The 16,712-nt window shown below is 50.7% G+C and overlaps 1 protein-coding gene across 4 annotated transcripts in view; it reads left to right on the forward strand.

Moving 5' to 3' along the window:
• The first annotated feature begins 231 nt into the window (after nt 1-231).
• The window catches only part of RAB11FIP5 (RAB11 family interacting protein 5), a 112,291-nt gene continuing 95,810 nt past the window's right edge, over nt 232-16,712 (forward strand). For 3 of the 4 annotated variants that reach the window (XM_034770831.1, XM_034770832.1, XM_034770834.1), the window contains exon 1: nt 232-1,066. In XM_034770831.1, the coding sequence (XP_034626722.1) occupies nt 642-1,066 (425 nt within the window). In that variant the 5' untranslated portion in view covers nt 232-641. The remainder of the gene's footprint in view (nt 1,067-16,712) is intronic. The other variant, XM_034770833.1, reaches the window with a different exon arrangement.

Consider the following 16,712-nt stretch of genomic DNA (forward strand, 5'->3'; position numbering starts at 1 on the left):
TGACTCATGATTTGGGAATGCCTGGGGTGGGCACGGCTGGTGTCCAGCCCCACCCAAGGGGCTCCCCGCTGCTTGTCCATTGCACTTCTCGGGGGCTGGAGCAAGCAGCGCGCCCAGGCCTGCAGGCTGGAGGGTTTGCCGGGCCCTGGGCCCCTGGCCAATGCATGCAGCTCCCCGGCGGGAGGAGCCTGGCCAGGGGGAGGGGATCTGGACACGGAGGGGGCGGGTCCGGTCCAGGGCCCGGTCGCAGCAGCTGTGCGAGCCGCTGAGGGACTCGGGAGGCGCAGGGCGGCCCCGGGGATTTGCTTGGCCGCTGCTGCCGCCTCGGTTCCCCCTTCCCCCGCCCGCTTTTCCCGGGGAGGAAAGTAACTTTGCGGCCGCAGGGGCCGGGCGTGTGCAGCCGCAGGGAGCCTCCCTCTTTCCCCGGCGAGGAGTTTGCACCGCATCGTCCTCGCAGGAGCGGGGGGAGCGTCTCCCCTCTTCGCCTTGCACCGTCCCCGCCAGGAGCCTCCCGGGTCCCGGGCTCTGCATTGCCCGGAGCCGGAGGGAGCCTCGCCCCGGGAGCCGGGCTCTGCATTGCCCGGAGCCGTCCTCCTGCAGGGGCGCCCCGGGGGGAGCGTCTCCCCGCCCCGCCCGGAGCCATGTCCCTGCTGCGGGTGGCGGAGCAGGAGCCGCCCCTGCAGCGCTGGCTGCCCACCCACGTCCAGGTGACCGTGCTGCAGGCCCGGGGCTTGCGGACCAAGGCAGGGGGCGGCGGGGGGAAGCCGGGCACCAGCGACGCCTACACCATCATCCAGCTGGGCCGGGAGAAGTACAGCACCTCGGTGGCGGAGAAGAGCTCCGGCAGCCCGGAGTGGAAGGAGGAATGCGCCTTCGAGCTGCCCCCGGGGGCCCTGGAGCTGGAGGAGCCGGCGGACTGGGGAGGGGGCTCCCCCCGGGGCCAGGGGGGCTGCGAGCTGGTGCTCACCGTCATGCACCGGGCGCTCATCGGCCTGGACAAGTTCCTGGGCCAAGCCACCGTGCCCCTGCAGCCGGTCTTCAGGGAGAGCCGCTCCATGAAGAGCCAGTGAGTATCCAGCGGGATCGGCCCCCTCCTAGCCCTGGGGCTGGGCGTGGTGCTTGGCTGGGTGTCGGGGTGAGGGTTGCATTTGCCCCCTGGTTGCAAGGGCATCGCCCCCCCCCCCTCAAAATCCGTCCAGACTGCACCGCCGGGAGGGGCTGGCGGCCAGCCCGGGGCGCACGCACCACTTACCGCATTGCAATTTGTTAGCGCTGGGTTGTAAAGTTAAGACCCAACCCCTCCCCTAGGGTGACCAGAGAGCAAGTGTGAAAAATCAGGACGGGGGTGGGGGGTAATAGGAGCCTATATATGAAAAAGACCCCAAAATCAGGACTGTCCCTGGTCACCCCCCCCCCCCCCAGAACATAAGCAAGTCGGTACCGGGTCAGACCAAAGGTCCATCTAGCCCAGTATCCTGTCTACCGACAGTGGCCAATGCCAGGTGCCCCAGAGGGTGTGAACCTAACAGGCAATGATCAAGTGATCTCTCTCCTGCCATCCATCTCCACCCTCTGACAAACAGAGGCTAGGGACACCATTCCTTACCCATCCTGGCTAATAGCCATTAATGGACTTAACCACCATGAATGTATCCAGTTCTCTTTTAAACGCTGTTATAGTCCTAGCCTTCACAAGCTCCTCAGGCAAGGAGTTCCACAAGTTGACTGTGCGCTGCGTGAAGAAGAACTTCCTTTTATTTGTTTTAAACCTGCTGCCTATTAATTTCATTTGGTGACCCCTAGTTGTATTATGGGAATAAGTAAATAACTTTTCCTTATCCACTCAAATCCCATGGGAGTTGAGTAACCCCAACGGGAATGGGTCTTTTCCCCCATCTCCGGACCGGGTGAGTGGGAAATGATATGACGAAAAGTTCAAGCAATTGCATGCAGGGAACGTTCCCCATAAACTTCCTCGGCCCCTGGGTCTGCAGGGCACAGAGCGCCCCAAATTTTGTGTGCCCAGTTACTGGAACTGGTTGGCCACGGGAAGGTGGATGAAGTTCAGTTTTGGCAGGGCTCTCTCCCGCACCAGGAAGAGTGGGATCAACTCCTGTTTACATGGCAGCAGTGGGGTCTCCCATCCCTCCTGTGCCAAGAGGGTTTAAAAATAAAAAAGCTTTCAGGTGCTTGGCTGGCAGGCAGCAGAGTTGGAACAACTTGAGTGTTTTTTAAGCGTCGGGTTGAATGCAAAGTCGTCTGTCCAAGGGTTGGGAGTGTTTGCCTGCGCCAAATCCTAAACATCAGAGAGTCTAGCCTCCTCTGCTCACTCAAGCTTGGCTGCCTGAGTCACTGCAGAGGGACTTGGGAGGGGCAGGGCATATGCTCCAGTCTCCATCCATTGGGTAGTGTCCCTGTCCCAGGCATGGCAGGAGACAGAGTGGAGATCTTGTGGAGAGCAGGATTAAGAGTGTTAAAGGAGTCGGAACATTGTTTTCCCCCAAAACCCAAATAAATCTGGTTTGTTTTTGCTCCACAGAACAGCAAGGCTCTTGGGGCTCTGGCTTGCCTAATATGGGCAGTTTTTGGTGGAAAGGAGGTGGGTTGGTAACAATTTAAAAAGGGAATAACTCTGCTCTGTGTAGTTTGACTTATTTTTCTGGGAGCATTTGCTGATCGCTTTACTCTTACGTGGATGAAGAGATTGGAAAAGTTTTTTTTTCTCCTGCTGATGATAGCTCATCTCAATTGATTGGCCTCTTACAGTTGGTCTGGCTACTCCCACCTTTTCATGTTCTCTGTATGTATAAATATCTTCTTGCCGTATGTTCCATTCTATGCATCCGAAGAAGTGGGCTGTAGCCCACGAAAGCTTATGCTCAAATAAATTGGTTAGTCTCTAAGGTGCCACAAGGACTCCTGTTCTTTTTACGGATACAGACTAACACGGCTGCTACTCTGAAACCTGAGACTGGAAGAGTTGATGGTTCGAAAGAGAAGTCCTATTTAGGTCACAAGGCAACAGCTTGTCTGCAGGCTTTAGGGGGAGACTTGATTGCTAGATCACAACATTGGGAGGCAGTCCTAGTGCGTGTGTGTGAAATTTAACTTTCAGTGCTCCTTGCAGCTTGCTCTGGGCGTTGATGGATTATACTCTGGACGAGGTTGGAATGCACAAAACTCTCCATAAGGAAAGCAATGCCCCTTTGGCAGAGTATTTAAAGAAAGCGATTGTGCGAAGGGAGAGGCCTTGCGTCCACGCCATGCTAAATATTTAATTCGGAAAACCGTGTTAAATAATCAGTGTGTGCTGGCTTTACTTTGGCTCAGATCCTGAAGCTGGATAAGCATGTGTTTAACTTTGTTCACAGGAGTAGTCCCATGGAACGTGGGAATGGAGCCTAAGGCTGAAAGCTCTTTGCGGCCGGAGCGAACTTTTCATTGTGTGTGGCTGTACAGTGCCTAGCACAGTTGGCCCCTGATTTTGAGGTTCCTGGGTGCTACTTTAGCAACAATAATCCTGCTGTTACCTTGCGAGCCTTTTCCACTGTTTACATTTTGCAGGCTTTTCCTCTGGCTATATTGCCTGTCGTTTCTTCTGACTTGCTCCGGAGCTGGCAGTGATGGTGTCTCATGTGATAACTTGCATCACGGCAGTCGGATTGCTTTGATGCTTTGGTGTGTAACCCAAGTAGTGGGCTCCTGCCCAGGAACTCTGCTGTGCTGATCTTAACCCTTTTCTTCGCTTAGTTTTGTTTCTTTGAAGGTGTCATATGGAGCTGTGTTTCTAACCCAGCTTAAGTTATGGCACTGACTGAATATACATACAGCTTTATAGTGGTGATGTAGAAACACCCTAAACATACATTTCAGAGTAGCAGCCGTGTTAGTCTGTATCCGCAAAAAGAACAGGAGTACTTGTGGCACCTTAGAGACTAACCAATTTATTTGAGCATAAGCTTTCGTGGGTTACAGCCCACTTCATCGAATGCATAGACTGGAACACACAGCAAGAAGATATTTATACATACAGAGAACATGAAGAGGTGGGAGTAGCCATACCAACTGTAAGAGGCCAATCGAATGAGATGAGCTATCATCAGCAGGAGAGAGAAAAAAACCTTTGAAGTGATAATCGAGATGACCCATAGAAGGTGTGAGGATATTTTAACGTATTTTAACATGAGGAAATAGATTCAATTAGTGTAATGACCCAACCATTCCCAGTCTCTGTTCAAACCTAAGTTAATTGCATCTAATTTGCATATTAATTCAAGTTCAGCAGTCTCTCTTCGGAGTCTGTTTTTGAAGTTTTTTTGTTGCAAAATTGCCACCTTCAGGTCTGTCACTGAGCAGTTAGAGAGATTCAAGTGTTCTACCACTGGTTTTTGAATGTTATGATTCCTGATGTCAGATTTGTGTCCATTTATTCTTTTGCGTAGAGACTGTCCGGTTTGGCCAATGTACATGGCAGAGGGGCATTGCTGGCACATGATGGCATATATCACATTGGTAGATGTGCAGGTGAACGAGCCCCTGATGGTATGGCTGATGTGATTAGGTCCTATGATGATGTCACTTGAACAGATATGTGGACAGAGTTGGCATCGGGCTTTGTTGCAAGGATAGGTTCCTGGGTTAGTGTTTATGTTGTGTGGTGTGCGGTTGCTGGTGAGTATTTGCTTCAGGTTTGGGGGCTGTCTGTAAGCGAGGACTGGTCTGTCTCCCAAGATCTGTGAGAGTGAGGAATCATCTTTCAGGATAGGTTGTAGATCTTTGATTATGCTCTGGAGAGATTTTAGTTGGGGACTGAAGGTGGCGGCTAGTGGCGTTCTGTTATTTTCTTTGGGCCTGTCCTGTAGTAGGTGACTTCTGGGTACTCTTCTGGCTCTGTCAGTCTGTTTTTTTCACTTCAGCAGGTGGGTATTGTAGTTTTAAGAATGCTTGATAGAGATCTTGTAGGTGTTTGTCTCTGTCTGAGGGATTGGAGCAAATGCGGTTGTATCTTAGAGCTTGGCTGTAGACAATGGATCGTGTGGTGTGTCCTGGATGGAAGCTGGAGCATGTAGGTAAGTATAGCGGTCAGTAGGTTTCCGGTATAGGGTGGTGTTTATGTGACCATCACTTATTAGCACAGTAGTGTCAAGGAAATGGACCGCCTGTGTGGATTGGTCTAGGCTAAGGTTGATGGTGGGATGGAAATTTGTTAAAATCATGGTGGAATTCCATAGGTTAAACCAAGCCTTGCATCTCAGGACAACATGGAATAAGCAAACAGTGTTTGCTTTTATTGATTGATGGCAAAAGAAACTCTTTAAGCACTAAATTGCACAAGGGAAGAGCTATTAAGCATCTGTGCCCTCACACACCTGAGATTGCCTGGGGCTAGACATGTGATGACTGGGAGCTTTATGTGACAGTGGGATGAAAACTCAGGTGCTCTGGTACCAAAAGCATAGGAGACTCTCCATTCATTGTCAGCGGAGTAGGGGCTAAGACACATAGCTGAGCAGTTCTGATTCTGTCTAATGTGGGGGGGTTGTTGCACAAATGCTAACTCGTTCAGAGCAGCGCATTGTAATTGGGAGGTCAACAGTGCTGGATAACAGCGGAGCCATTTGTAGATTTTCATCACAAGCATTAGATGCATAAAGTGCAGTACAGTGGATAACTGCCAAGTGACTCCTGGCCTCAGGTGCTTGCATTCTCTAGGCAAGTTGGTGCAGCACAGAACAAGCTGTATACTGTCAGAGAGTGAATACTTCACAGGGCCCATATGGACCTTGGGGAGTCTCTTTGGAGGAGACAGAGGTTGCTTAGCAAACCCTCACTGGAGACTGCAAGCCTGTGGGTTGGTATGAAATAGTGCAAACCCCTACAAGTCTGAGGGGTTAGTTCAACAAGCTATGTTATACAGTAACTTATAACTGCCTGACCTTGGAAGTAAACTTTCAACGTCTGGTTGGGTCAGCTGTAGACACCTTTGTTTGGGAGAATGTCTGCTAGTACCAGATAAAAATCAGCTAAGCTCTTTGAGGCCACATCGCTGACTGCACTGCACTGTCTCCCCAAGGCCGTATGCATGAGGCTAGACACGGAGCCTTCAGGAATTCATTAAGAACTGAACTACCGTATCCTTATATGGTGACATAAATGCAATTGGTGCTTTGGAGTGGCGGCTCACCCTGAAGAGATGACAACCAGAGTTATGACAGGACAGGATATGATAAACTGGGGGTGGGTGGGGAGAGAAGGCAAGGGTCACAGCAGCAAGATCAAAGCCTGGTTGCATAGCTTAATAAAATGTGTTTTTTCTAAGCAACTCTTTTTTTTGAGAAAAGACACGGTCTAAAGTATTAAAGGCCTCACAGAAGCATCTTGAGGAGGAATAGCAGGTAAGGTCAAGGAAAAAGTCCAGGGAGTGGGGGTGGCCCGTATGGCAGGAAGCAATGGAGACAAAGACAAGAGCATAATAAGGAATCATGCGTGGAGCAGAAACAGTGACCGTTCCTAAGTGCTCAGCCGTTGCAGAGATGGGGGCCATGTATGTGTCTGGATAGGTTGGGAGCAGAATGGTAAACTAGGGTTAGTCCTGGTATCTCTTTGTACAGGCTGCAAGCAGTAGACTAGCTGGTAGTTTCTCATTGCTGCTGCGGGCCAGTTGTTGGCTTGGGAAGTGTTTCATTTGAGTGGGCAGGCACACAGCTTGTGAACTGATCACTTCCATCTCCGCTAAGCTCAGGCTTTTCATCTTGGCTAAGGAGGGCACATTTGTGCCAGTGGCTGGTTATGGTTTGGTCTTTTTTGTAAATTCATAGAGTTTAAGGAGGGTCTGACATACCACTGGGATACAACCTGGAACTGTGGGACCGCTGTGCCCCCTTAATACTCCTCCCTGGGCTGTTTTACAGTGCTATGCAAGTGACAAGCTGCAAACACCTCCAGGTGCTGTGATCACTCAGCCAACGGCATGCAGAGGCACACCCTGCTAAGTTGCATGAATGCTCTCTAAGTAGGGTTACCATATTTTGTGCCTCCCAAAGGAGGACACTCCCCAACGTCTCCGCCCCCTCCCCCCTCGCGGGAAGCCTGAAGCAGGTAAGGGGGAGTGTGGGGGGAGGAGGCGCGGCCCAGGCTGTCCCCCGGCCCACCACCCCCGGCCCGACCTGGCACCGCCGGCCCGGCCCCCGAGTCCCTGGCCCGGCTGGCGCCCCCGAGCCCCCGGCCCTGCCGACCCGGCCCCGGCCCGGCCACACCGGAGCCCCTGAGCGCCCGGCCCTGGAGCCCCCGGCCAGGCACCGCACCACGGGCCCGGCCCCGGAGCCCCCGGCCTGACCCCCGAGCCCCCGGCCCGACCCCCGAGCACCCGCACCGCCGGCCGGCATGTCCCGATTTTCCCGGACATGTCCGGCTTTTTGGGCTTTCCCCCCGGACGGGGATTTGGAGCCCAAAAAGCCGGACATGTCCGGGAAAATCCGGACGTATGGTAACCCTACTCTAAGCCACTCATGAGCTATACAGAGAGAGTGAGACACCAGGAAATATCCCCAACCATCAGCCTTGCACCTCAGAAACATACCATTTTACACTGCTTAGGACCTTCTCTTGAACAATGCAAGCTCATTAATCAGTTCACCGCTTTGACAAAGGATAGCGGATGCACCAGCCTTTGTAATCTGAGCAGATTCCCCAAACACGTTAGACAAACTCACTGGTAAGGATAAAACATGAAAATAAGTTTATTAACTACAGAAAGATATATTTTAAGTGATTATAAGTGGTAGGCATATAGGTCAAAATTGGTTACATAGGAAATAAAAATAAAATCTCAGTCTAAATTCAAACTTTATCAGACTAAGCAAGATTTGAATCCAGCAATTTTTGTCACCACACAAGGCGTTGTAAGCAGGTTACAGTTCTTAATACACAAGCTGAATTCTTTGCTCAGCCTGGGACCAATCTCTCCAGTTCAAAGTCATTTCTTCCAAACGTTCTTGTTGCCTTCAGATTAGGTGTGGGAGGAGAGAGGCATGAGGCAGATGTCACAGACTCCAATTTATCAACCCAATCCATGGGCATGGAATGATACTGTCTCAAACATGGAGTCAGGCATCACATGTTCTATGTCCCCTGCTCAGTCACTGGGTAAAGCAGTCCCCATTGTTTGCCTGCTTGGAGGGGGCTCACTGGGAGAGTGGATTCTCCTTAATGGGCCATCCCCACATGGCGACTAGTCCGAATGTAAATCTGTCTTGCAGGTGTTAGTTGTTCCTTTGTTGCCACCAAAAGGCCAGCTGTGGGCATCTCCCAAACTCTCAACCTATTTCAACGAGACACACACACAGCAAAACTTCATAACTTCTAATACAACGGTTACACACACAATTCAACAGGCTAGTAATGTTCAACAGATCATGACTTCTCAAATGGTACCTCCCAAGGCATACTTGGATATGATTCTATGTTTTGTACGCCGTGGTGAATGTGGGGGCTCTAGGGTGCTATTCTGAGGTATAGAATGTCGCAAAAGGGACAATTGGATCATCTAGTCTAAACTTCTGTATATCAATGGCTGTTAAATTTCACCTAATTATGCCTGTGTTGAGCCCAGTCACCTGCATTTGGCTAAATCATATCTCCCAGAAAGGCACCAGAGACGGAGAATCCACCACTTCCCTTGGTAGTGTGTTCCAATAGCTACACACCCTCACTGTTACGAGAAATCTGTGCCTTATTTCCAATTTGAATTTGTCTGGCTTCAGCTTTCAGCCAGGGGCTCTTGTTCCGCCTTTCTCCACTGGATCACAGAGCCCTTTAGTAACCAGTATTTGCTTATACACTGTAATAAAGTCGCCTCTCAGTCTTTTGGGTAAATTAAACAGATTGAGCTCTTTAAGTCTCTCCCTGTAAGGCAATTGCTTCAGCCCTTGCATCACTTCCGCGGCTCTTTTCTGCAGTTTTCAACATCCTTTTAAAAATGTGGACACCAGAACTGTTTGCAGTGTTCCAGTATCTGTCTTGCCAATGCTATGTACAGCGATAAAATCATGTCCCTACCCACTACTCCCCTGTTCATACATCCAAGGATCACATTAGCCCTTTTTGTCACAGCCAGAGCTCATGATAAATTGTCCGGGATGACCTTTAAGTTCGTTTTATAGTCATTGCTTTCCAGGATACAGTCCCTCATTCTGTAGTCATGGCCGGCATTCCTTCCTCGTAGATGTATAACTTTTTGCTTTTTGCCTTATTAAAACACATTTTGTTTGAATGGGGTCAGTTTCCTAAACAAGCCGGAATGCTTTGTCGGATTGCTTTGACCACCTCGTTATGTGTCAGTCTTGTGTCATCTGCAATTTTAATCAGCAGGGATTTTTTTAAACTTACCTCCATATGATTTGATAAAAATACTGATTGTCTTCAGCCCTAGTACTGATCCCTGTGGAACCCTGATAGAAAAGCCTCCATTTGATTTCCCCGTTGACAGCTACTTTCTGAGATCTATCAGTTAGCCAGTTCTTAATCCAGTTAACACGTGCTTGACTGATATTGTATAGTGCTAAAATCTTTAATCGGAATGCCGTGCGGTACTAGGTCAAAGTATATTACATTTACACAGTCACCTTTATCAACTAAACTTGTATTCTCATCAAAGAATGAAATCAGACATGTTTGACAAGACCTATATTCCATAAAACCATGTTGACTGGCATTAAATTATATTCCTATTCTTGAATCAGTTGAATTCTATACCAGTTTTTCCATTATTTTGACAGGGAATGTTAGGCTAACTGGCTTATAGTTACCAAGGTTGTCCCGTTTGCCCTTTTTGACTATTGGCACAACATTAACACCTTTCCAGTCTTTCTGGAATTTCCCTGCTGTTCCAAGATGACTTAAAAAATTAATATCCGTGGGCCAGAGGTCTCATCAGCCAACTGTTTTAGGACTCCTGGGTGCAAGTTATCTCGGTCTACTGATTTTTAAAATGTTCAGACCTAGCTACCTAGCTGATGATTAACATCTTTCTAATTACAAATGGACTGAAAAGTACTTTATCATCCTTATGCGATATGAGTAGGGCCCTACCACATTCACAGCTCTGAAAAACGCTTCACGGACCGTGACATCCGATCTCCCCCATGAAATCTGGCTATTGTAGGGGAGACCAGATTTCACAGGGTCGGGCGGCTGGAGAGCAGTGGTTGCTGTGGCCAAGAGCCCAGCTCTGAAGGCCGAGAGCCCAGCTCTGAAGGTGGCATGGTATGTCTCAGGAGACGAAGCTGCTTCCTTTCCTTTTAGGACCCCTCCTAAACGCTGAGGCTGATTCCAGGCTTGCCGAATGGTCCCAGTTGCTTTCCATTATCCAGGTGGTGGCGTGGTGGGGGAGGTGAAATGAACTGCCGCAGTCCACTTCCAAAAGAACAAGTGTCCGTCACGACTGCCTCTGAGACTGATGGGCCCCTCGGGCCTCTGCTAAAGCTGCCATGGGAGACAAACTAGTGTCTCCAGGAGAGGTGATGCCTCCAGGTCAGGGATGTGGCACTGGGGGGCAGGGGAGGGGGCACTGTGTATTTTCTGTTGGTAATTGACAACTCTCAAGACTTGAAGACTGGTACTGGCGTGAGAACTGAATTTAAGGGTTTGTCAAATTGCGTATCCATAATGCTGCCATCCCTGTAGTGTATAGGAAAGAACAGTGTCTCGCTGCTCTGGTGACTGCATTGAGCCAGCTTGCTGGGTTCCCGCTTCAGCTTATCTGCCGCGTGGCAATAAATCACTAAATGTGCATTTCCCTGAAATTGGCCCCTCCCTCTCCCATGCACATCTGACCATCTGTCCTGCCCGGCCACTCACTGTCCAGCTATCCTGCATCTCTGGTTTCTCCATCTGTCCTGATTGTATTTGGAAGGAACGATGCACTAAAAGGTCAAACTAATAGAGTTCTAATAGAAGCCATCTGCATTCATTCTGGTGCATACATAGTGTCTGAGACGGGCTCAGAGGGCTTCCGACAAGTCCCGGGGCTGAGTGCCACAAGGGGTAGATCTAACAGAAACAGAGCTGTTTTGTGCCTGTGCAAGGCTGTTCTTAGCTTGCATGAAAAAATGCTATACGTCTGCATACGCCCAAGGGAGTTACAGTAGTGCAGTTACAGAATGAATTGTCTTTCTTTGCACAATATGGGATGAAACAAAAAGGAGGAAAATGTCGTCTTCTGCCCCTGAAATGTGTCAGTGAAGTGTCGAGGTTGCTCCAGATGATGGGAGCAGCCCAGGCGAAGGCTGTCAAACCACCAGGCATTAGACTCTGTGAAAGGCCGTAGGTTAGGGAAGGGAGCAGAAGTGGGCCAGGGCAAGTCCCTAGAGGGCTTTAAACATGAAAGTCCTGTTGAGTTGTATCCTGAAAGAGATGGGGGCCGCTAGGGGTGATTGCAGTTGATGTGGTTTTGCAGGGCTCAAAAAACCTACTTCCCAGTGGCAAGCGGAAATGCCTTCTGGCAAATGTGGCTTGCGGGCTGCCTAAGCTGTTTTTATTTGGTTCCGAACTGAAGTTTTTCATTTCATTAACTTCTGTTTTTAGTCCATGTCGTTGCAAAAATGAACCCCCCGCACGTGAGCTGAGTTTGCACCCCTGCTACCTCCGCTGCTCCAGCATCCTGCTTTTCCAAGCATCGAGAGAGCAAAACATCCTCCCCGCGGCTGCTCTTCGGAACCTTTGTGCACCAGTCAAACTTCGTGTCTGTTGCGTGCTACTGGGCAAACTTGTGAGCAGCCCGGGAGCTAGTGCACAAGAGGAACAAGATTCCACAAAAGGTAGCATGTATGAGCAGCAGCGTGGTGGTGAAGAATGCCCTCCTCTGTCTTCATGCAACAGCTAGGAGGCTGGGTAAGGAGCAGATCTAATGGAGGATAGAGTTTTTTCCTCCCTCCAGCGGCAAGGAGAAGAGAAGGGTTCAAGTGGGATGCCAACGGGCACTCATCGTCTCCTTTAACACAAGTTGAGAATGCAGCTGGTCTTATCGCCAGTATGTTGCCATGGAAGCTTATTGGGGAGGGGGTTATCTTTCAGGCTGGCGTCCGGCTGGTAGGCGTCCAGTACGTTTTTCAAGCCCTGTGGGTGTGATTCTCGGTGAGTGAAGTGCATGTCGAATTCTGCCTTCTGATCCAGAACGCAGACAGTAGACACAGCACGCCTGAAGTTCTGTATCCTGGAGGACTGACTCTACAGGCTTACAACAGATTAATACAAGTCATAAGGTCTTTGATCTGTTGTAATAACCTTGCTGGCTGTCCCAACGCTGGTGGCTGGAGTTTCTGGACTGATTCTCGAATGGGCTGTACAAGACACAAGAGCAATAGCAGTTAAACTCTCCCTGCGTTACGCCGAGTGCTGCAGCATGAAATCAGTTGCCAACAGCAGCTCCTGTTAGAATTCAGGAGAGCCGAGCGGAACGCTTCGATTGTGATACAGAGCAATTGGGCTGGTTCGCCCCCCTCGCCGATTCCAGTGGCTTTGATGCTAAGAAAAGCCCCACACTGCAAAAATGGAGACGCATAGTCATGGCGGGGTTTGCACTCTGGGGATTTGCAGCCTCTGTCTTGCTCCAAACCTGCAGCAGAAGTGCTGAGGGCTGCTGTTTAATGCTGGAAAGCGTCACTGTGCAGTGAGTGTGCATCCCTGTGTGGCCGAAGAGGTCAAGAGGATGGGAGAGGAGGCAGAGATTGCTCCTGGAGGTGCCTCCACAGTGGAGCTCGCCTGCAGTCAGCAATAGGGACTGGGACTAGAGCACCTTTGGGAGCTTCTAGGGAGAGGTTAGTGGTCTGCATGCATTTGGACCCCCTGAACTCCCTGGAAAAAGAAGAACAGGAGTACTTGTGGCACCTTAGAGACTAACAAATTTATTAGAGCATAAGCTTTCGTGGACTACAGCCCACTTCTTCGGAAAGCTTATGCTCTAATAAATTTGTTAGTCTCTAAGGTGCCACAAGTACTCCTGTTCTTCTTTTTGCGGATACAGACTAACACAGCTGTTACTCTGAAACCTGAACTCCCTGGGTTTACAAGGTCACATTTCTACAGGATCAACTCAGCTCTTCATTCTGCTCAATGTTGCCCCGATCTTAAACAAATAAGGCACGAATGGTTTCCTGCACCCCGGCTGCATGGCCAAGCAGCCTTGAAATGTCGGTGCAGTTTAACGGCCTTGGTTAAATAGCCTTGCAAAATTGTCATCCGAACACACCAGCCCAGCTTAGACCTACCACCCCCCCCCCACACCCACTGCCCCCAAGCTCCTCCGTGCAATCGTTTCCCTTCCCTTTGTCCCTCTGCTCTTCTTCCCCTCCCCCCACCATTACAGGGCAGTAGGGAAGGGCCCCTTGCTGCTTCAGGGTTGGGTTGGTAGCTGGAGTAATACCGTATTAGTCAGCTCTCTAATCTAGCGGAACAAGGTGCAACTAGATCCAATGGTTGGAAGCTGAAGCTAGACAAATTGGAACACCTTACCAAGGGTCGTGGTGAATTCCCCGTCACCTGGAGTCTTTAAATCAAGATCGAGTATCTTTCTAAAAGAGATTCGGTAGCTCAACCCGAAGTCAGGGCTGTGTGTGGGAATTACCGGGTGAGGGTTTCTAGCCTGTATGAGGCAGGAGGTCAGACTAGATCAGCAGTTCTCAAACTGTGGGTCGGGACCCCAAAGTGGGTTGCAACCCCATTTTAATGGGGTCACCAGGGCTGGCTTAAACGTGCTGGGGCTCAGGGCCGAAGCCCGAGCTCCACCACCCGAGGCCGAAGCCTGAGGGTTTCAGCCCTGCGTGTTGGGACTCAGGTTACAGGTCCCCCTTGGGGTTCAGCTTTGTCCCGCTCTCCCCATCCCCCACCCGGGTCAGTGGGGCTCAGGCGGGCTCAGGTTTCGGTCCCCCCTCCTGGGATCATGTGGTAATTTTTAGTGTCAGAAGGGGGTCGCGGTGCAATGATGTTTGAGAACCCTTGGACTAGATGTTCACAGTGGTCCTTTTCTGGTCTTAAAATCTACAAAGAGAAGTTAGGCAGGTGGGAAGAGAGGCAGCCCGGTCTGCTGAAGGAGAGCAGAGAGAGAGGGGAGCGGCGACCTTCATGCATGTGCTCCCGGGGCCTGCTCTGGGGGCGCAGGGAGAGAAAATCGTGTGGCTTTAGTAACCAGTTGGGCCAAAGCAATGACTTATCTCAGGTGAGGCAATCCGGCAAGGCCAGCTTTACAAGTGAAGTAGCAGAAACCTCTCTCTTGTATGTCTTGTATGGGGATTGGCCCTGCTTTGAGCAGGGGGTCGGACTAGATGACCTCCTGAGGTCTCTTCCAACCCTGATATTCTATGACTCTATCAACTTCTATGACTCTGTCTTGCAGGCTGCAATGAAATGAGCTAGTGAGGTTGCACTTGCAGGTGTGGTGACCCTCCCTCCCCCAAAAGTAAACCCGTGACAAGTACAGCAGTGATTGTAAGCCTGGCACAAACATGAGAAGTCAATGCGGCTCCGTAAGCTCTGCTGGGATACGTGATGCGTTCAGCGACTCCATCACAGTCTGGCTCTCGCTAGGTACCAGGTTACAGCTGGTGTGTCAGCGGTGCCGGCTGGATGCGGCAGTGTTACGATGATGCAGTGGAATAAGGGCATGCGTCGTTACGTCAGTTGGCGCCCCCTCTGTGGTGTTCATTAATATTCGAGAATGACTTGATACGTCTGACTAAATGCCTCTCAAAGCCGGGCCTGTTTGTGTCTTTCACTTTTAAAGGACAAGGCAGCGGATCGAATTCAGCCCTGGGGTAAACAGGTGCCATTTCACTGGAGGTGATCCTGTTTACATCAGGGCTGTTTGGCCCATAGTCCAGCTCTGTTTTCTGCAAATGTGTCTCCCCCCCCCCCCCCCCCCCCCTTTTTTTTTTTTTTCTTCCAGACCAGAACAAATCTGGTCTAGCTAACCTGTAGCTTAAAGTGTGCTGGGTTATTGTACTAATCTTTCACCCCTGGAAGTGTCAATACCCAGCAAATCCATTTCTGCATGCAGCAGTGAGCCGGGATGAAAAGTATTCAGGCTTGGGGGTTCTTTCTTTAACTCTTGAAATATAGGGGTACACATTGGACTGGCAGGAACTCATCCATTAGGCCGGTTCCACCTGTTGTCTCTGCCTTCACCTCTTTCCAAGACGCAGGATCTGCTCGTGTACTGCACCATTTATCCGTCCCAAACTTCTTTCCACAATGCTGGCTCTTCCGCTTGGCTCGGTTGCTGCTTAATCTGATAAAAGCATTGGGAATCCAAGTACTGATCTTAAAACCAACCCCCCCCCTCCCGATTTATCTTCAGATTGCGTTAAGCAATGTCTGAACTCGGTCACTCGCTGTGGGGTTTCTAGTTTGTTACTAAAAGGGGCCGCGGTTCTCATTAGGAGAGAAGGAAAAACCACGTGGTGACGCTTGCTCTCCAAGCAGAACGATGATGTTACTCCATTAGCAACGCTATAAGCAGGCCCTGGTGGCCATGTGCACACCCAGAGAAACTGCGTGTTTCCGTTGGCGATAGGAACAGGCTGCTCCAGAACGTAGGTTCACTTAGTGCCAGGAGATCAAAATGCTTTATGCATCTGCGGCACGCTCCTGGCATCCCTCTCCATAAGTAGTAAGTATATATGCCTGTCTTATGGAAGAGTAAAGTGAGGTCTGGAGAGTGACTGTCCCAAGGTCGTGCCACAAGGCAGAATGGGGGAAAGATCCCCGGAGCCCTGGCTTCCCATTTCCCCCTCCTCTACCCACTGGCTGCTCCTTGTCTTAAGCTACTTTGGCAAAACTTCCCGTGCTTGCAACATCAGTTCCTTGTCTCCCTTCCGTGTGCCGCTGCAGTGGAACGAGAACTCTGAGAAACTCGACTGAATGCAGCGCCCCACCTCTGCTGGGACCTCGTGGAAACGGTGTGCTGCTCTGGGTTCAATTCCCGGAAGCCAGGCTTCGTTCCAGGATGGGTTTCTTTTCTCCTCTTTAAAAACTGTTGTCTGGCAAGGAGGGAGTGATATCTCGGGACTTCCTAGGGCAAGCTGTTCCAGCGGGATCCCAAGGTTTTGATGATTGTGCTTTTGACTGACTCCAGCAGCAGGCTTGCTTTTGAGTGGGCGTTGATGTGTGAGAATAGCTAGTCTGGGGGAGAAGGGAGGTAAATATTTAATCCTGCTTGCCTTTAAATGGTTTATGGAGACTCTGATCTCAAGGGTGGCACTTTGAATCCAGCGCAGGTCAGTTGTGACCAAAAGGGGTGCGGCTCTAGGGTGGCCTGTCCAGAGTGTCTTGGGTCATATACACGGCTTCTTTCAGGCTGGAGCCATGCCCCTTCCAGTTCCCGGTCTTGCTGCAGAAATATCTTCCTGTCTCTCTTGGTGGCTCCTCCAGTCCTGAGTTACAACACTGTAGCGAAGTCGGCATGGGATCCTCTAGATCAGAGGTGGGCAAACTATGGCCTGCGTGGCACATCCGGCCCATGGGACCCACCTGCCCAGCCCTTGAGCTCCCGGCCCCTCCACCGCAGAGCCATGCCGCTGCGCGGGTAGCGCTCTGGGCAGTGGGGTTGCACGCTCCTGCCGACAGCGGCAGCCAGACATGCTGCTCTGAGCAGTATGGTAAGGGGACCGGGGGGTTGGATAAGGGGTGGGGAGTCCCGGGGGGGGGGCAGTCAGGGGGTG

The sequence above is a fragment of the Trachemys scripta genome, chromosome 5 (assembly GCF_013100865.1).
Source record: "Trachemys scripta elegans isolate TJP31775 chromosome 5, CAS_Tse_1.0, whole genome shotgun sequence".
Lineage (NCBI taxonomy): Eukaryota > Metazoa > Chordata > Testudines > Emydidae > Trachemys > Trachemys scripta.